The following is a 20744-nucleotide window of genomic DNA, read 5'->3' on the forward strand; positions in this document are numbered from 1 at the left end:
TATTATATAGAATTTTATGTAAAGTAAAAAAATTAGAAGCATACGGATTTTAAAATGAAAAGAGTGAGATTTAATGTTGAGTAATTATTTGCGTACAATTGTTATGCAATTTAATATCATATGCATTATGTATATATAAAAAAAAAATTTGAAAGCATACCAAATGCTAGTACTTTAATTTTAAAATAGATTTGATAATTTTAAATATAATAAGTGACACAACCAAAAAATAATACAAAATAAAATACTAAAATGATATAGTTTAAATTTTTACTAAAAACTATATATGAATTTATCAAAAATCAAAAATATATTTCTTATTTTACGTGTAAAAATAAATTATAATATGATTATTTGTACATTTTTCATATGTTTAATAAGAGACAAAAACCAAATAGATACTAGGACTATTAAATCTACTTTCAATTTTCAACTCTTGAGAGCAAAGTTAAAAACAAACAAAAAATTTTACCAAATTAAACCTAAGAATGCACTTCATATGGTCATTCCATTGATCCTTTTTCCCTTTTAAATGACTACATAACCAAAAGTTTTACTCTGAAAAGATAAAACCTCTAATAACTGAGCAGTCTTAAAATGCGGTTTGACATCAGAAACCTGATACTTTGAAAGCCAGGCCTGCTAGATGTCTTCAACAAGAAGAGATGAAATGAAATTCTAGAAGTATAATCTTTGCAGAAATATAAGAACTTAAGCAAACAATTTTATTTATTGTAATGTAACTATTCCACAACAGTTTCATATTGCTATGATACAAGCTTATTTCAAACAAATTTTACAGGAATACAATGCAAGATGCCATGTATTGTAATTTTTGGTTCACTCTTCATCGGGATAGGATTCGAGAAGCTGTCTAATTTTCAATCTTTCTTCCTTCGTAAGATCAGGATTCTCGCCAGTCAACCTCTTTCGAACTACTGCACTGACACTGTTTGGATCATTGTCCACAATCTGCACCATGAGAAAAACAAACATCAGAGGGTGAAAGTCGCCTAGTCAGTGGAGGGCTGCTATAAAAGAGAAAATTATCGCTAACTGATAGAGCTTTGCCAGATTATAGCCAAGGCATCCTTAATCTACATATTCCTGAGAAGGGTGCTCTGCGTTCTTTCAAACTATAAGGGCTAACTGGGAAATTCATAGAAAGCTTCCAATTCTCAATCTGCTTGAACTGGGTTTGGATATCTAATAATGATCCATTGGAGATGACCAAACACCAGCTGAACTAACTTATCCAAAGCTAGGGCTACTGAAGAACCTTAAACAAATCCAATAATATAGAATTGATAGTACAAGATTGAGCTCCCCCCTTGACAACCAGAGAGTAGAAAGTGGAAACTTACATGGAGAAAATTGTTGATGTGGCCATCTTTATTAGGAGTCGTTAGCAGCTCGAATTCATTGATTGTCCATTCACCATCAACTATATACTTGTACTCGTAGCGTCCTTCCTGTTAAAGAAAGAGGAAACGTACAATTATCTTAAAATGCGGTCTCCTTATATTGACATGAGTTCCACTTGCTAGATAGCTTTCTTCAAATAATCTCTAGACTGACAGATACATCTCAGGTTAAAAAAAACCATACTAATAATTTACACCTGTATGAGGTCATTCTGTTTCTTAAGGTGAGAGCTATTGCCTATCTACACATTATCAAACTACAAAATAAAAATTCTATTATATGTTCCCATGAGTATTAGACCTGACACAGGTGAGGACATGACGATATGAAGCATTTACATTACGTGTACAAGAACTAGGGTTGAAGAAACAGTCCCAAGGACAAGTGCATGCAAATTGGAAGGCTCAGTATGACTGAAATGTTAACAAAATGCACAGGGATCTTGATTCTTCAAACCATGAGTGACTATTCAGCAGAAATTTTAGTGCCAACAGGATTCACAATTGCATAAAACTAAGAGAAACAGGGCAAGAAAGAGCAACAAAAGCTGTAACTGAATAAATGTAGGATAATTGTTAATGCAGGGGTTTGAAAAACAAAGGCAAATGCAAGAGTACTTTACATATTTCTGCTTTTAAGAAATTAAAGACTAAAATGCACTCCTACAAACAAAATACAATTACCGGCAGTTCTCTCTGAAGAGTCCATGATCCATGTTCCTTGTCCAGCTTCAAAGGTATTCTCTGGATAAAAAAGACAACATCGGTAGAATTATAAAAAAGCTGAAAGTGAAAGAATTAATTAGTATATCATCTTTAAAATAATGAATAATTCTAATCCACTGAACTCTGCTAACCAAAAAACAAAAGCACAATCTGCCTCCAACATAGCTGACAGTTCTCAATCCATTGTAGAGAAAACCAAGAACTTTTTACATGCACAAAATTAGTTTGTTTCTATATGACATGCTGGATACAGGTTCAAAAAGCTACCCTTAGGAACACAGGCCCCACTCGGTACACCAGATTATTCACCAAGAACAGAGTTTGGCTAGCTTTTAAGGAAAGGATTAGGAGTAAATTTGCAAATGAAGTTGACCATTTGAATCCTTTTGAAAAGACAATCATCCAACTCTTACTTCCTATTATATATGCTACATTGTTCAAAGTGAGGTAAAGTAAAATTTAGTCTACACTGGTTTGAACTGTTTTCCTTTTTGAGTGTTCCCTCTACAATGAAACACATAACTGTTAGCACAAAAAAATAATTATAAAATTGATAAAATAAATCTCAAATTTTATTATAGAAAGTAAGCTAGGCCAATTAAATATTAAGGATAGCCATGCCAACCATTAAAAAAGAATGAAAGAAAGAATCGACATAAACAAATTTAAGGAGAAAAGGGTAAATGAATCAATTTCATCAAAAATTAAGATTAGGACAAACGCTAAACAACATTCTTTTACATTGCATAAATTCTGAAAAAAGAAAATACACACATAAGAAAAAATTTAAAAAAAAGGATTTTCACACTAAATAATTATGTATAATACATCCTGATGCTAGATAATATGTATAAAAAGGTTATCTTTCTTGACATATAAAATAGCATCTATCTTATGCTATCCTTCATCCTTCTCATAATTGCATTTGTACCAAATACAAGAAAGGATAAAAAATATTCTAATCTTATCCACCATTCTTTTATTGTCTGATCCTCTTCATGCTATACTGAACCAAAAAGTATCCTAGAAGTCTGGGATGTGCAGAGAGGACAAGACGAGAAGACCAATGGTTGACAAGCTGAAAGGATTAATTACAAACCTCTGTGAAAAACTCTCTAGATTTAGACAGAACACAATCTTCTAAAGTGCATAATAAATCAGTTTAACAAACAGCTGGAATATGCACAGACAACTGTTTATTGAAGGTGAATAGTTTCCCTGCAATCGATATTATTTAATTGAGAAAAACCGCAAAGATATTTGTTTCTAACAGTAAAGCATCTTCCCACTAGCGAGAAAAACAAAACATAGAGCCATAAATTAGGAATGGAACTTCACTAGTCTGCAGGAAAGAGGAATTATATAATGTCTTAACATATAGAGGATATACAGCTGTTCAAGTAGACTAGCTCTTATCAGTTACCGCATAAGTCACAAGATCTTTTATCTCATATTTTATACGAAATTCTGGTTAAAAATCACACAGTTATAGACATAGGGATATTGTAGCTTTTAGAATTCACAATGTGGCAATTGGCATTTTTTGCATCCTCGAACAAATTCCATGGCTTCTATAATTCTCGATTGACAAAGCTGAATGTGCTAATAATTAATAGTATACCTGACCCCACCCTATATCAAGTCCAGAAACTTCCACCGTAGAGCACTTGCTGTCTTCCCATGTCAAAGTGACAAGCTCCTTCTTGAGGTCCGTGAGCTTTATGTTGAGAAATATGATAAAATGAGTTTGCAATAACTTCTCATTCAATATATAATGCTTATACACTAAATAAAAAAATAAAAAAATAACTGTCATCATGAAGCTTGTGCTTTAGTGAATACTGCAATTAACATTGTATTACACACCCAAAAAGTAAATGTTTTGCAATGACCACATGAAATTCATGCTTAGCAAATACTGCAATACTATTGTATTACACACCAAAAGAGAGAATGTTTTGCAATTTCGTGAACTCATGAAGCAGAGAATAAAATAGTTATTTCCACAAAGTGTGGTGCAAGTCCCATGGATTTATAGTTACATGATTAGCTTAGTTGTCTATCTTTTGCATGTCAAAGACAAACAAACACATAAAGTCATCAAGAATGCAATTACACATATAATCCTGATTCATCAATTTCAACTGGGCTCATCAAAAGAAAAATAAGCTACATTGAAGGGATAGGGCATGCAATATATAATATACAAGAGGGTAGTTATATTCAACTGCAATAATAGGAATGACTTAAAATGTCTGAGAAAGTTAAAATATTATCACCTTGCAAGGGCAGTAATTCTAACCACAAATTCAGGAAAGCTTCACACTTCAAATATATATTTGTGCTACAAAAAGCATGTAAACTGCTAGAAGTTTTTCACACAACCAGGCAGCATTTGTATAAAATTGTATCAAATAACACATACTACTCTTCATACAACAAATAAACTAGTTCAAACATCGAAAAAGAAAATAAAAATTTTAAGGCTTAAGGCTTCATGAATGATTATGCTTATTGTAATAGAAGGAAAATGACTCACAATATCAGCAGTTGCACTTTTGATGGCATCCAATTTAGGGAAGCATGCACGTTTGCTCTGAAAGAGAAGAAATAAAAAATATATCAGAGATGTTATAAGATAATCTACACACAGTATTGACAATGCAAAACCGTCTTTTTGATTAATCATTTACAGAAAAAAAAAAAAAAAAAAAAAAAAAAGAGAAGGAAAAAGAAGAAAAAAGTCTAGAGATTACTATCCCAAACTTTCCAAAACTAGTTCCAGAATTAAACTAAACTATCTAACTTTTAACCAGAAACTACATCTATGAACAGGATCAAGTCACAAATTACCCATTCAAGTTTTGGGAAGCATGGGAATTTTATGGTTTGTTTAAAAAAAAAAACTGAAATTACATCTACTGTCAGAACTAACTATTGGGTACCCTATATCAGCAAGCACAAGGTGCTGCTCCTCAGACATAAATTTCAGTAATATATCTAACAGTTAACTTAAAGGCAGTAGTTACAATGGTAAAGCAAGCTGTTCAGATACCATAACTAAGATCCTTGCATTTAAATTGTTGTGATTTAAATTGACAGATTCTCAACCGTGTGGCTTGCATTGCAAATAAAATCACATTAATAATTACATGCACAAGTTAGGCCTTAAGAAAATTTATGAAAATACGTCTTCATTTTTAATAATATTGATTCAAAGATTCATCAACCCTAAAATGATAGAAATAAATCCAGACACCCAAATTGAATTAACCCTTCTGATGGTTCTAAATCTATTGATAAATTTAGAAAGATGGAGCCTGTTTAGCTCTGATATTATTATGCAAAAAGAAATGAGCATGGAGAGAAAGGCAAGAATACCAGCAGCAATCTGTGAGCTTCACCAAGTTTATAGCCTTGAACCCAGAACATAAATGCCAACTGTCATTAATAACAACAAAAATCTACAGATCAGTACACAGATAAATTAGAGGAACCAAAAGATGCTCATTGCACGAAAGTTGAGCTCTGAAAACTGGACAGCAGAAGGCATTTCAGAATAATAGATGAATTGAATACCGCAACAGCAGGAGCTCTTCCAAGTCCAGCAGTACAATGTATATACGTTACACCTCCATTCCGATTTATAGCCTTGTACAATTTACTAAGCACAGCCGGAAGCCGCATCCGTAAATCAAATGAATCAAAGTCCCTGCTTCATTCAATATTGACCTAACTATATTAACAAAAAAAAGGACTTCTAATAACAAAAACAGATGCTTCTACTTAACAAGTTATCAGTGATACATATAAGTTGATATGTGTTAAAAAATTAATCGCTAGTTTCACCCATAGCATTACAAAAGATGCTTTTCACAGTGAAAACTCATTATGATGTAATGATCACTCAATTGTTATGTCTGACCTTATTTGAGCACGTATGTGTTCAATATCACCGCATTTCTTGGCATAATCTTGAATGGCACCAATATCAACCCCAAAAAATCTGGAAATTGTAGTAAAGGAAACACAGCGGTTACTTATTTGCTCAACCATTCTTGTCAATCTTATGTCCAAAAATAACATGTCACTTACAAATAATCATACATATAAAAATATGTAAGAGAAGTTAGTTACTTTCATTTTTTAAATCATAAATTTAGATGGAACTTCAATGACAATAGTGTCTAGGATACTCCAAATCTGGATCTTGCTGCAAGCAAAATATGGTTTTCACTCCGACTTTACGAAGCTTGTCAACGTCTTTAGGAGTCTATCAATTTGAAGAGAGAAAAGAAACAAATAAAATTCCGGTAAACAATTAAGAGAGAATTATTTTTCAGTTATTTACTTAGAAATGAGAATCACCTGCAAACATGAACCCACAATTAGGTCTGGACGGATAAAGTTATAGTTCATTCCCAGTTCATGCCTATAAGTTAAAACTGCAGAAAACCACATAAAACAAATGATTAACAACAACTAAACCTAGAAGAAACAAAATCATATAATAGAGTAACTACCAGAGCAATAATAACATTAAATTAAAAGCCAACATATTAATTTATCATGTTGAATGTTGAGGCTGCCATAAAGTATCCTGTATTGTTTCTTTGACACTTTATGTTAAAAAGATCTCCCCGCTGGTTGTGAGCCATTACATTAAACTTTATGTTAAAAAGATCTCCCTGCTGGTTGTGAGCCATTACATTAAGATTTTAGCTTACCATTTTGTACCCCACATCAAAAGGCATGGTTATGAGCCTCTGACATGAAAAATGGCAATTACGCCAAATTGCATCCAGAGCTTCCTCAAGCTTAAAGCAAAAGCAGAACACAAGTGAGCTTACCAGCACCCATAGCTTCTGTCATATTATGACTATATATCTCGGATTTCCCCTCCTCTGAATCAGAGCTACTCTTCTTTTCACTTGATGTGGAACCTGAAATTGCCTGCAGCAAAAGAAGTTCATAACCAAAATCACTGTTCAAATAAAACCAAGCAGCATGTTAAGCAGCACAAGAAGACAGACTTTTTCTCATCCTAAACCAAAGCAATTTAACCATAATAAATCAAAATAAAAGGTTACTAAGCCTCCTACTAAAATTTGGGCACAATCGTCAAATGCTGTACCTGTGCTTGAAAAGAATGCAGATCATTTTGGTTTCACATGCTACATTTTTAATGCAAATGGAAAATTAACAAATTCCTTGTATCTTTAAAAACTAAAACAAATTGATCAAAATGAAGAAAGGATATGTACAGAATATACAATGAAATCAAATCTCTGAAGCTAACACTAAATTCCAACCAAACCCAGAAAATGAATTCGAAATCCATGGATAACTAAGGTACCTTAACTTCCATACTTCGTGGTATATCACCAGAATTCTTCCCTCCCTACATTAAATCACATAATTCAACACCCAAAAACAAAAACATGAGATAAATCATACACATATCAATACATATAACTACTGATATTAATATATTATACAACAGATGTAAGGATTAAAGAGTTAAAAGCTGTAAATTTACCATCATATTAATAGAACATGAAAAGGGTTTTCTAGGATTGCACTTGAAACCATGAAATGGCAATGCATAGGATCTGAAACTATTCCAAATATAAAATTTTACGCAATATTCCGGATTAGACCCATGTTAAAAAAATATATTGGAATATTAAAAAGATTGAAAAGATAGGATTTTGATTAGACCTTGGAAGATTTTGAAGACAGTTCATGTCTGATCAGAAGAGAAAAAAATAATCTTGCAGATGACAGAAAAATCTTAGTTGCAAAGTAGATTTTTTTTTTTTTTTAACTTTTGAGATTTTCTAGTTGTTGATTGAAGAATTAAAAAAAGAATTGTTTTTTGAAAGAATCTCAACAATGCCATTCGGACGAATCTATGGCCATCAGCTCCACTGTCCTAAAACGTTGGATCCCGCTATCGTTAATTACTCTTTCTTTTTCTTTTTCTTTTTTTTTTTCTTACGTATTAATTGGGAGATGAAAAGAAATAAAAATATGTTTTTTTGCGCGTTTTGCAAAGTTAATTATTATTTTTTAAAAAATTTAAATAATATAAATAAACTAGGATATGATCGAAAATATTATTAGTATACTTTTCTATCTCATGTAATATATTGGAACACGTTACCTAAGAAATTGCTACATTTTATTTATAAAAAAAATAATTTTATCACAATAACAAGGTATTAAAACATAAATATAATGAAATATAAGTTAAAGAAACTCATTATGATTAAAAATAAAAAAAATATCACGAAACTAGTGGTGTTATTGGACCGAACCAAGCTGGACTTGTCTTTTAATAATCTTATCTTTGGTGTGACCTATTAGATTTAGGAGCTCCAAAGTTTTTAAAATAATATTAAAATCACCGTATTATTAGAGATTTCGAGTACTTCAAATTTGTTATTATTTTCTCTGTATCATTATTATTAGAGATTTATTATATATTTAAAAAATTAAGATTTGAAGAACATAAACAAACAACAAAACAGTATAATCTTTTAACCATTCAGCAACAAAAAAAAAATTTATTCTCTTCCCATTTTTGTTATTCATTTTTTTTGGATGTCTTAAAAAAAAAAATTTTTCAACATCTAATTTTTTTTATATTTTAAAATTGTTTTTATAATTTTTTCCTTTTTAATAGTAAAAATCGTGAAATTTTAATTTTATAAAAAAATTAAATTTTAATATTGAATATATTTAAGCCAAAAAAAAATTTTAAACTTCCATGAAAATCAATACATAACAAAATTTTTGAGATGAAAACAGTTAAAATTTTTCTAAAAAGTACATAATAAAATTTATCATAGGCATATTAAAACTTACAAAAGTTACTATTTTATGGGTAAATTTTAACTATAATCCCTAATTTTTTATTTTAGTTTTATTTCAATAACTACTTTTTTAATTGTTTTATTTAGATCTTTAAACTTTTAAAATCATTCATTTTGGTCCTTTATCATTTTTTTTTCTTAACAATTGAGAACGGTTGATATGGCATATTACGAAAATGTTCACAGATAAACTATCAAATTTAAAATTAATTGATGATAAATACAAAAACTTAATTTAAATATAAAATCACATAAAATCAAATATTTAATAAATTTGAAATAATATCACTTCGACTATCACATATAGACAAAAAAAAAATCTAATCACATAATAAATTTGGAAAGGAGATAAAAACAATGAAACAAAATTTAAGTTCTAATATCATGTTAAATATTTAATCTAAAATTAATTAGTAATAGGTGAAAAGGTTAATTTGAATATAAAATCAAAAAAATTATATATTTAACAGATATGGAATTATTTTATTTTAATAACATCATGGGTGAAGACTAAAATGGAACCATTTAAAAATGTTTGGGACTCAAATAAAACAATTCAAAGGTTATGGACTAAAGTAAAACTCATATAGAAGGTTTGGGATCAGGGCGAGATTTATCTATTCAGAGATAAATGAGTAACATCTGTCCAAAAAGGATAAGAAAATGAGTTACATGAATTATCAAGGGTATAGAAGAGATTTCAAAAATTTATAAAATTTATTTATAAATTAACGGGCTGAACCTGATTCTGATTGAGCTCTCAAGTCATTATTTTATTAATAAAACGTCTTTATTTACATTTAATTATAATAATAAAATATATTTTAAAATATTAAAATTATAATATATAAGTACTTTTTAACGCTTTAATATTTTTTTAAATTGTAACCCAGCCTATTTGAGCTTTTATGGACAGGCGGAATCATGTTTTGGGAAAGATTTTGTTATCAACTGAACTTGATCCTATTGAACCCGAATTCATGAATATCTTTGTAATAAATATATAACACATATAACTATCTCACAGTGGACTTGAGAGTTAGATTGAGGGATGAATTTAATTAGAAAATGATATAACAATTTTTAAAATATTTTAAAATTTATAAAATTCTATTAAAATTATAAATTTTACAAAAAATAATTAAATATAATATATAAATTAGTGAGATACACCAGTATTTTCTTATTATACCAAAAACTTAAATAATTTATATTGTTTTAAAATATGACAATTTTGCTTCCGTATATGGTTGAACAAAAAAAAAAATCAAGACATAGTAAAAAAAAAATAGTTAGATATTATAGTAGTACATTTCTTTTGCATTCTAATTAAATTAAAAAAAAAACAGATAAAATTATCAAATGTTTACAAAATATATATATATTATCACAACAAAACCAATAATTTAATAAAATAATTTTATTTTAATAATTATAGATCCCATCGCGTAATTATCTAGTTTATATCTTATTATAACCAAATAATTAGTTACAAAATAATAACTTTCAAGTGATTTAGATTAATGTATGATAAAGATGACTTAGGATGATGTCTCCATTGATTATTTAAATTTGTAGTGATTGTTAATTAATAGTACCTTTCTTAAAAAATTTGAAGAGAGTAAAAAGTTTACTAGCAAAGAAGAGTTAAAATGTTTGGGAAAAAAAAAAGAGTTAAAATGATATTAAATTTGATTTAGTTGATTTATGCAGTCACCTTAAAAAAAGGTATTTGATTCAAAGATTTTTCAATTTTGAGATGAAAAGTGATTTTAGGAGAAAATTATATTGAATGAGAATACGTGATTTATGAGTTTTATTGACATAGCAAATGTAAAATTTTTGTGTTTAATTTAAAAGAATGTAATATTAATTAATAAAATATTTTACTATATTATTTTTTATGACATATGAATAACACGTAACATTCATAATATATTATACATGAATAACACGTTTTGTTTTCGTTGAAATTAAAAATAGCTTTAAAAAAATTTTATATATTTTTATATTTTTATCAAATATAATTTTATAATTTTAATTATTATCCTTATATTAATTATCCCAATGCAAAGAAAATAAGCATATTAACCTTTGAGTAAGGTCAATGTAGGGGTGGTAAACCCTTCTCCTAAGGGTTTCAAGGGGTAAAACACCTGGAACAGATTTTATAAGTAATAATATTAAATAAATTTATTTTAGATTTTATATATAATATTATGTAAAGATATTTTACATTTTATTTTAATTTTGTTATGAGTAGCAATATTCGTTACATTTTTTTACTTAAAAATGCAATATTTATTAAGATTATAGAATTTTTAAAATATGATTTCAACATCTGTTATGTTTCATATTTGAAAAATGAGATATTTATTAAAGTTTTAGAATTTTGAAAATAAAATTTTGATATTCACTATGTTTTTTATCTTAAAAATGCAGTTTTTGTTAAAATTTTAGAATTTCAAAAATATAATTTCAACATTTACTACATTTTTTATCTTAAATACATGATCTTTGTTAAAAATCAAAAATTTCAAAAATAAAATTTCAATGTCCACTATGTTTTATATCTTAAAAAAGCAATCTTTGTTAAAATTTTATAATTTCAAAATTATTGTTTCAACATCTACCACATTTTCATCTTAAAAACGCAGTCTTTGATAAAATTTTAGAATTTCTAAAAGAAAGTTGCAATCTCAACTATATTTTTTATCTTAAAAATATGATTTGTGTTCAAATTTTAGAATTTCAAAAATAAATTTTTAACATCTACTGTATTTATTGTCTTAAAAAAAATATTTTTTTAAAATTTTAGAATTTTTAAAATATATTTTCAACATTCATTACATTTTTATCTTAAAATTCCAAAATTTCGAAAATAAAAGTTCAACAACTGTTATATTTTTTATCTTAAAAACATAGTTTTTGTTAAAATTTTAAATTTTTGAAAATAAAATTTTATCCACTAAGTTTTTTTATCTTAAAAGCATAATATTTTTGATATTATAAATAACAAAAATCACATTTATTTTATAATTTTAGGAGATTAGAGAGAATAATATAGTTTGAAAATACAGGTAAATAACGGTAAATGAGATAAAATTTTTACTTTTCTTACGGAATAAAAAAAAATTAGGAAGAGGTGAGTTTTTTTTATTTCTTTTGAGAAAATATTTTTATTTTTATTTTCTAGAAAATAGTTTTTATTTTCTATTTTTTGTTTCCTAAAAATATATTTAGTAAACAAAAACAAAAATTATTTTTTAAAAAATTAAAAAAAGAAATAAATAAGATATTCAATGATATTACTATTAATGCCATCTAATTATAAATATAATATATATTTTTTAATTAATGACATTAAAAAGTGTTTAAATATAATAACTTGTAAAACATTAAAAAAAAAAAAGTAATATACATCTATTGTTTTCACAATTTAAAGCATCTTCTTCTTTTTCTTTTTTTTTTTTCATATTTTAACCCATTTTCATTTTTGTTTCCTAAAAACTTGTTTTCTAAAAATTTATTTTTATTTTCAATTATCAAACACGTTTTTACTCATATTTTTTATTTTCCAAGAAAATGAAAGGCTTTGTCTTTTAAAATCAATCACTACATTTTCTCATTTTTTCACATTGTTAGAAATCTTAAAAATCTCAAAATTCACATTTCATAAACCAAATTTAAAAATTAAATTGTAAAAAAAAAATTTCAACCAAAAATTCAAATTCAAAATTCAGCACTTATAATTTTTACTTTATTTTAAGGCTATGATTTCCTATGTAAAAAAAAATAAATAAATTCCCGCAAATGGTAAAGACATATGGTAAGAATGATTCAAGCCATGTTCAAGGCAGATTAAACACTAATTCATCATAATCGTTAAGCCAATATTATGTAGAGAAATTATTTTATTTATTGTCAGTACGTAATCTTAAATTTACATTTTATTTATTAAAATTTCCTAAAACACAAGTTAACCATTAATTAAGATTTTCATAAATTTAAAATTTTTTTTATATTTTTTATTTTAAAAATGAATTTATATTTTTTTATTTCTTGAAAAATCACTTAAATTATCATACATTTGGTAGAAATTATTGTTGAGACAAAAAAAATCTAAAGAATAGACTAAGAAATATAGCCATTCAAATCGAAGCTAAATTTAGCCCAATACAAGTGATAAAAAGATAATTGGGTTAATTAATTTATTAATTAACTAACTTGTTACCCGAATTATCTTAATTTATTTAAATGTATTTAATTATATAAATTAATATTATTTAATCCTTTATATATTCAATATATATATATATTACAAAAAATATAATTAAGATTGAGAATATAGTTAAAAAATAAATTATTTTTTAATGTATGTGATATTTGATTTTTTAAAATTTAAAAATAATCAAATAATAAAAAATTATTATAAAATCTCTAAAAATAAAAATTATATTTTAAAATTTCAAATTTAAAATGATATATATTTAAAGTATTAAGAAATCTATTTTATAATATCACTACATTTGACTTTTTTATTTAAAAAATATATTTTATATTATAGGAAAACCTATTTTAAAAAATAATATATCATTATAGTTGAAAATTTTAAATTGAAATATATATATATTTAGATTATTTAAAAATATATTTTTTAAAACATAATACATTTAAATTAGATTTTGTTATTAGTAACTTAAAAATAATTGAATTGATCTTCTATTTAAATTTCAAAGTTCTTTAATATATATATTTTAATAAATATCTTAAAATTTAGAAATATCTTACATATTATTATGATGTATAGTTAGTAACTTGGTGTATGATGTAATTAAATATATATTTGGTATAAACCAAAAGCTAATAGAATAAAATATGTTGAATCCACCTCAATTAACAAAATAATAAAAATTACAAAAAAAAAGATTCACTCTCAAAATGTCCATATAATATCTTAAAAAAATACTCATATTTATATACTAAATTACTTACTATATATTTGTCTTCTTCAGCTTTTTGGCCTAGTGGCCAAATAAGCCTGAAGAAGATAAAGGGCTGGGATTCGATCTCAGTCTCCCCCCTCTCTTCTTGTTGCAGGACTCTGTCTCCTTTAAAAGAAAAAAAAAAACTATGCATTTACGTCCTCATTTGGTATAAGAACAATATTATAACAATAAAAAAATCGTAACGAAATATGGAAGAATTTGATTTTTTTAATTAATTATTATTATTGAATTGAGAAGATTCCAATCCAAATCTTTAAATAATAATAATACTCATGCTTATTGTTAGTTAAAACATTATAATAAATCATATTTTTTAAAATAAAAAAATTGTTACTCCGAGCATAATTAAGAAAAATTTTCTAGTAATGCAGAAAAGAAAGAAATAGACAAAAAAATATATTAGATATTTTAAAAATTGGCATGTCATAAAAAATATAAAATAATATATTTTAAAAATTTTAATAAAAATGATACAAATTTAATAAATATAAAAATATATTTTATATATTTTATATAAATATAAATTATATAACATAATTTTTATATAAAATATTATAAAATTATAAATTATTAATATTTTACATTACATAAATACAATGATGTTGCTGTTCACTTTCACCGTCACTTTCGTTGGTCCTAATTTCAATGAAAATGACCATACCAATTATTTATTGATGATTACTATATATAAATGTGAGAGGGACATTGCCTTCAGTAACAAGCTTTTGAAACTTCCAAACAAAGGTTTTAGAAATTCTTTCCTCAAGTGGTTTTCTGGATTTGCTTTTCACTGACAAAAAGTTCCAAAAAGTACAAAATATTATATCTATCTGAAATTTCTTTGACGGCTATTGAAAAGACACATCAAGATTTAATGAGGTTTATTATACACTTTGTATTTTATTTGAACTTAATCACGTCTCGATGAATTTCGTCCTGAACCCCTTTTCAGTGGGACAAATAGCAAGCAGCAGCTTTTCCCAGAATGAAACCAGCAATGGTTTTGGAAACTTCCCAGAAAGATAATTTAGGGTATTCTGCATTTTAATAACTTTGGTCATTTTTTCTTGTTACGAGAAAATATTCACCAGGGGCGAGTGTTAATGCTGATTTCCAGGGGTTGCATTATGGTTCAGGTTAATGGATTTTGTTGCAATCAATATCTTGATGTTGCTATGTCTAAACATTTTTACTCATAGCTTCTGCATCACTTGCATTCAAAGTGAGAGGCAAGCTCTTTTGAAGTTTAAACAAGATCTGATAGACACTTCAAACATGTTAGCTAATTGGACCAGTTATGGAGATTGCTGCAATTGGGTTGGAGTTGTTTGCAACAATGGCCATGTCACTGGGCTTCAACTAGGACGTTCTCAGGGTGTATGTGAATCAAAGGGTAAAGCTGAAGCACGTGTCAGGCTCAAGTTAGGTGGTAAGTTGAACCCTTCTTTACTAGATTTGAAGCATTTGTCTTGCCTGGATTTAAGCTACAATACTTTTGAACCAACTCCAATCCCTGCTTGGTTTTGGAACTTGACTTCCAATCTGCACTATCTGAACATCTCTGGAAATCAATTCCAGGGAAACATTCCAGATTTTTCCACAACAAGCCATTGTTCTGTTGTGCTAGACTTCAGTTTCAACAACTTCACTGGTCCATTGCTTCCTATATCCTTTAATGTCACTGCTCTAGATCTTTCTCACAATGCCATGTCAGGAACTATCTCCCATTTTTTGTGCATCAGAATGGTTCAGCTGATGAAATTGGAAGTTCTCAATCTTAGCAATAATCTGTTTTCAGGAGAAATACCAGATTGTTGGGAGAATTGGCCAAAACTGGTGGCCATAGAATTTTGTAACAACAATTTTAATGGTAAGATTCCAAGTTCAATGGGAGCTTTAACTTCTCTTCAATCCTTGCACCTAAGAAACAACAATCTAGTCGATGTAGTGCCCTCCTCGCTGAGAAATTGTACTGAATTGCTCACAGTTGACTTAGGTGCAAATCATCTCTTCGGAGAAATACCACGATGGATGGGAGAAAGCCTCTCAAAATTAATCATTATCAGCCTTCAAACAAACAGTTTTCATGGTCCCATACCAGAAGAATTTTGTGCTCTATATCGTCTTCAAATTTTGGACCTTTCCCACAACAATTTATCCGGAAAAATACCAAGCTGTATCCGCAATCTTAGTGCCATGGTCTCAAGAAATACATCAGATGGCAAGATATCTTATAAAACTTCTAAAGGATGCTTTTTTGACAGTATGGCACTTGTGATGAAAGGAATGGTACTCCATTATAGCACTACCCTTAAACTAATTAAATTAGTGGATCTTTCAGGCAACAATTTATCAGGTGAGATCCCTGAGGAGGTGACAAGTCTGATAGGCCTGACTTCATTGAATTTGTCAAATAATCTTTTGGTTGGAAGGATTCCTGATAACATTGGTGACATGGTATTATTAGAATGTGTTGATTTATCCACAAACAATCTTTCTGGTGAAATCCCAAAAAGCCTGGCTGAGCTATCCTTCTTGAGTTACCTGAACTTGTCCAATAACAAACTCACTGGAAAAATCCCAATGGGCACTCAGCTCCAAAGCTTCGATGCATCCAGCTTCCTTGGCAATAAGCTCTCTGGACCACCACTAACTAATAATTCTAGTCCTACGATGGCCCCCACCGCCAGCAACAGCGTAGCAGAAAATGTGGGTAATAAACAAGAAGTGAACTGGTTTTATTTGACTGTGGAATTTGGATTTTTGATTGGATTTTTTGTTGTAGCAGCCCCTATGTCATACAGTCAGTCATGGGATTTGTTTATTTCGAATGTCTGGGCAAAATTGCATATGAATTTCGTGGCGTCTTTTCTGTACATAAAAGTGCGGCTTAAGAATGAAAAAGAAAAGTTGCCATTGGTGTTTTCACCTCTTAAGAATGATTGTAAAAATTAACCAAGTTGAGTTTTAAATTCAATTTTGTGACGTCTTTGAATAAAATTTAATATACTATGATCTTTTTTAATGTAAATACTCCAATCAATATGGATGCATAGTTTACTTAATTCTCTGATTTGTTGTCACTTTGATACTTGCCATTAAAGAAAAAGGCAAAAACTTCGATTGCCTGATAAGTAACATCTTGGGGATTTAACTGTTCTCATCCTGCATATTTCATCTTGAGTTAAAAAAAGATTCAAAATTTCATGATGTAGCTGTTCTCATCATTGGAAGTACAATTCTTAGCAAAAGTTTTGAGAATTGAACACCATACTAGCATTTTACGAATTTCATACATTAATCAAACTGGTTGGTATAGTTGAACTCTGTTAACACTCTTTAACATGGGTCAATCAGATTTAAAAGCTATATTTCTACATGGGGAATGTTTATTCCATAATCCATCGGCAAATATTCGTAAAAAATAAAAATCTGTCAGCAAATAGTTCAAATGCTAGCACAAATAGTCAGCAGAACATGTTGTTCTAAATAATCATGTAGAATAAAAAAAAAGTAAACGTTAGGACTAAAAAGATTAGAATTCAGACCAATGCTGTTTTGCAGTTACTCTCTTGTATTGAACACCTGACCATGAATTAAACTACAAGAAGGTTTAGTTGATCCATGATTTATGTTTTATTCATTTCCTTTTCATTTGTTTTGAGAAATATATATATCAATTCCGTCTGCTAGCTGAATACCTTAATCTTAAACAAAATTAAAACATAACCACATAAGTTGGCATTTAAAATGAAAATCAAACATTTGTAGCCAATCTGAAATTGGAATTGTAGTTAAATCCAAATAATTTTGTAGTTTTCTTTCTAAAATTTCAACCATACAAAAAACCATTAGCTCCCAGTATGGCTAAACTTCTACATTTTGCACATTTGGACTTTAGAACTAGGATTAAAGGCACGTAGAATCCTACTGGGAAAGCAAATCTTACTCGTGAAAGGTTAATGCTCCCAGAAGAGTTAACTGAACTAGTTCATGACCTGAAGGGCACAGTAGAATACAAAAATATCTGACTGACATATTTGTTTGAGGCAATCAACTATACTCCCAGGCCTGGCTGCTTCAATCTGGCAAATGGTTTTCTCTCCAAAATTTAGACATGAGTATGGCCTTTTGGTGGATTTCAAGCTGAAAATCTTCAGAAAACTAAGCAAGGATTGGTAGGAGACATCAATTAGCCGGTAAGGATCAGGATTCTGCATATATGCTTCGCTTGTGGATGATTGAAAATCTTGAAGCAACCACTTTATGCCTCCAACCTGAAGATCCTGTAACCCAAATGGGACTATCCAACTGAAGGGAGTCAGATCTGTGGTGACATTAACTGCTAAACCATAGCATGTTATCCAATGCGACACTTTTACCACAGTTGCTGCCTATTTCTGATTTTCTGTAGCAGAAATTTGAAAACAAATAATCAGGAAAGACAATCAAGGAGGCCAGGTTCTTTCTCCGGATAAATTTAGACTAGAAAAAATGACATCGGTACTAAATGTAAGGGTTATTGTCTTGGACAATGGTGAAAATCTTAATGTCAAGTGCAAATGCATGTCTAAAGAGACTAAAACAAGCAGCTACCCGACGCAAATGTGTAGGGTTTGAGTCTTTCTCACCCTTGCTCTATCAGTTCAGGACCATCAATGGATGTGAACAGTATTCAACAATGTTCTTCAGGATCAATAGTTTCAGTAAGAGAATTAAAAGCAATGAGTATTGCTTGCTGTCTTTAGTTAAAACGCCTAACATGAGTGGGGTGAGAACATGAAACCTGCTTGTTCCCTGCATTTAGAGCTTCCCAGCAAAAAATGCATAATGCAATAAACAAGAGAGAAAGAGCCAATGAGCCAAACCATGCAGATTATGCATCCCTTGCCCACTTAACAATTAAATATGATAACCCAAATGTCTATTTCCTCTGCCTGCAATGACAACCTATAAAACATTAAAACTCCATTCACCAAGATGTAAATAGTGCAACTTTCAACCTCATATGAAGTATGAACCCAGTAGGAAGAGAGAGGAATCACGAACCAATGCAATGCTTAGTCTAGTTGGTTCATGCTATCACCTTAAGCAAATTTGGAATCCAAATCCAACGCCTGCAACCGCTTTCCTTATCCGCCACTTTTGTAAACAAATTAAAAAGAGAGAGGAATCACATTATGAAAACCAAATCAAACATCGAAAAGAAAGAAATGAGAAATAAAAATCTTACCAACCCAAACACCTGTTAAACTCAGAATCCTAGAAGCCTTCACCTCCTCAGCTGCTCTAAGATACCAATGAAGACCCATAACTAGTTTCATTTCGATGTACAAAAAAAAAAAAAAGTTGGTACAAATAGAAAATCACCCAAAAATAAAATGAATTGGGAAACTTTATCTGTCCAGACCCATGTTATCCACGTAACTTCCCAACCACGTACAGTTCGATAAACATCAAAAGCGGCTTCTTTTATTTCGAAATTCAATCACTTTTCAGGGCTACCTCTGTCCACTGTATTAACCATGCCTTTCCATATGCAAATCAATGCACTCACACCTGTAAATTTGAAGTTAAAAAGATTGAGTTTGGGGGGGAATGAACAGACTTTCTTTGTGAAAAATAATAGGGAGAGGTTTAGAGGGTTGAATTGGTAAGTTCCCTTTCGATGGTTTCCAGTAGCGCATGTTTGCTGGGATTGTTATGAAACAAAGATTCATGCAAGAAGATTCATAGAACAATTGAGGTTTTACTGAATTCCTAATTCTCCTCTAACTATGAGAACCCAACCTGAAATTAACGTGCAATTTGGTTGCTTCTATGGCGGAAAGTCGGGCCAAAACTAGTAGCGCTTCCACAAGTTTGCCCAAGTCCGACCCGACCCACTGATTGAGGCCGTTTAGAGGCTTGATTATATACTAAAATTAAATTAAATAAAATATATAATTTTTACTAATAAAATAATATTTTAAGTCGAATTGATCAGGCCAAACTTTAAAATTTTGTCCGATGTCTTGCCTACGAGCATGTCTATAATTAGGAATCTTAAAGATTAAGTTACATTCATTTATTTTTTAATTGTTATTTTAAATAATTTTTTTATTATATTTTCAATCATAATAAAAAAATTAATAGTAATAGTAAATTTTATCTGATAAATAAAAAATCTAATTTTATTGATTCAACTTTATTTAAAATATTAACAAAATTGATATGATATTGAATATGAATCATTTATACAAAAAGAAAATAACATTGATTTGAAGAAAGAAAATATATTTAATTAAAAATTTCATAATAAATCCGTTTTATGTTAATTATTTCATTCATTTGGTGTTCTTGTTATAGACAGCTTATATTCAATTCATTTCTTGAATATATTTTTTTGGTCATTTAAATAATTTGCTATTAAGTGTATCTTGTCATTCAGCCAACATCAAATGGAAATCAATTGCAAGCTTAAATTGAGAAAAAAAAAAAAAAAAAAAACATATCCTATGATTTTTGTTGTTTTCATCATTTTGTGGATAAATTTTTTTGCATAGGTGACTATTGACATCAAAATGGAGAATAAAATATTGCAAAAAATAGTTTTAAATAATACCTTTTAAAAAAAAAAATTTATTTGTGTCCATCAATTTTAGGGATATAAGAGAGTAAATTAAATAATTTATGAAATATAATGAAATTTTTGTTTGAATTCACCT

At 28.6% G+C, this 20744-nt stretch overlaps 2 protein-coding genes and 1 long non-coding RNA gene across 6 annotated transcripts; 1 reads left to right on the forward strand and 2 right to left on the reverse strand.

Moving 5' to 3' along the window:
• Positions 1-702: 702 nt before the first annotated feature.
• Positions 703-8149, reverse strand: LOC111310373 (phosphoglucan phosphatase DSP4, amyloplastic-like). Of its 2 annotated transcripts, none has more exons than XM_022909775.2 (14): positions 7872-8149; positions 7690-7762; positions 7507-7551; positions 7001-7103; positions 6519-6595; positions 6347-6423; positions 6076-6156; positions 5730-5862; positions 5532-5591; positions 4690-4746; positions 3772-3867; positions 2109-2168; positions 1365-1472; positions 703-972 (listed from the first exon to the last, which is right to left on the reverse strand). In XM_022909775.2, exons 1-14 carry the CDS (start codon positions 7895-7897, stop codon positions 841-843), a joined length of 1128 nt encoding a protein of 375 aa, XP_022765510.2. In that variant the 5' UTR covers positions 7898-8149; the 3' UTR covers positions 703-840. The 2 variants fall into 2 exon arrangements, with proteins under 2 accessions (XP_022765510.2, XP_022765507.2); XM_022909772.2 differs by having other exon boundaries at positions 7690-7768; positions 7872-8081.
• A 6885-nt stretch (positions 8150-15034) lies between these two features.
• On the forward strand, positions 15035-16992 carry LOC111309560 (receptor-like protein EIX2). The gene is made up of 2 exons (XM_022908587.2): positions 15035-15069; positions 15174-16992. The coding sequence occupies exons 1-2, from the start codon at positions 15035-15037 to the stop codon at positions 16990-16992; spliced, it is 1854 nt and encodes a 617-aa protein (XP_022764322.2).
• Positions 16993-17788: 796 nt separating this feature from the next.
• Positions 17789-19941, reverse strand: LOC149513417 (uncharacterized). 3 transcript variants are annotated; one of them, XR_016330367.1, is made up of 5 exons: positions 19828-19941; positions 19271-19596; positions 19087-19179; positions 18669-18974; positions 17789-18445 (listed from the first exon to the last, which is right to left on the reverse strand). It is a non-coding gene; the product is annotated as an uncharacterized LOC149513417 (long non-coding RNA). The 3 variants fall into 3 exon arrangements; XR_016330368.1 differs by lacking the exon at positions 19828-19941 and having other exon boundaries at positions 19271-19351; positions 19448-19821; XR_016330366.1 differs by lacking the exon at positions 19828-19941 and having other exon boundaries at positions 19271-19821.
• Positions 19942-20744: the final 803 nt, after the last annotated feature.

The sequence above is a fragment of the Durio zibethinus genome, chromosome 19 (genome assembly GCF_047325235.1).
Source record: "Durio zibethinus cultivar Kanyao isolate XHJ-2024 chromosome 19, ASM4732523v1, whole genome shotgun sequence".
NCBI classification, from domain to species: domain Eukaryota; kingdom Viridiplantae; phylum Streptophyta; class Magnoliopsida; order Malvales; family Malvaceae; genus Durio; species Durio zibethinus.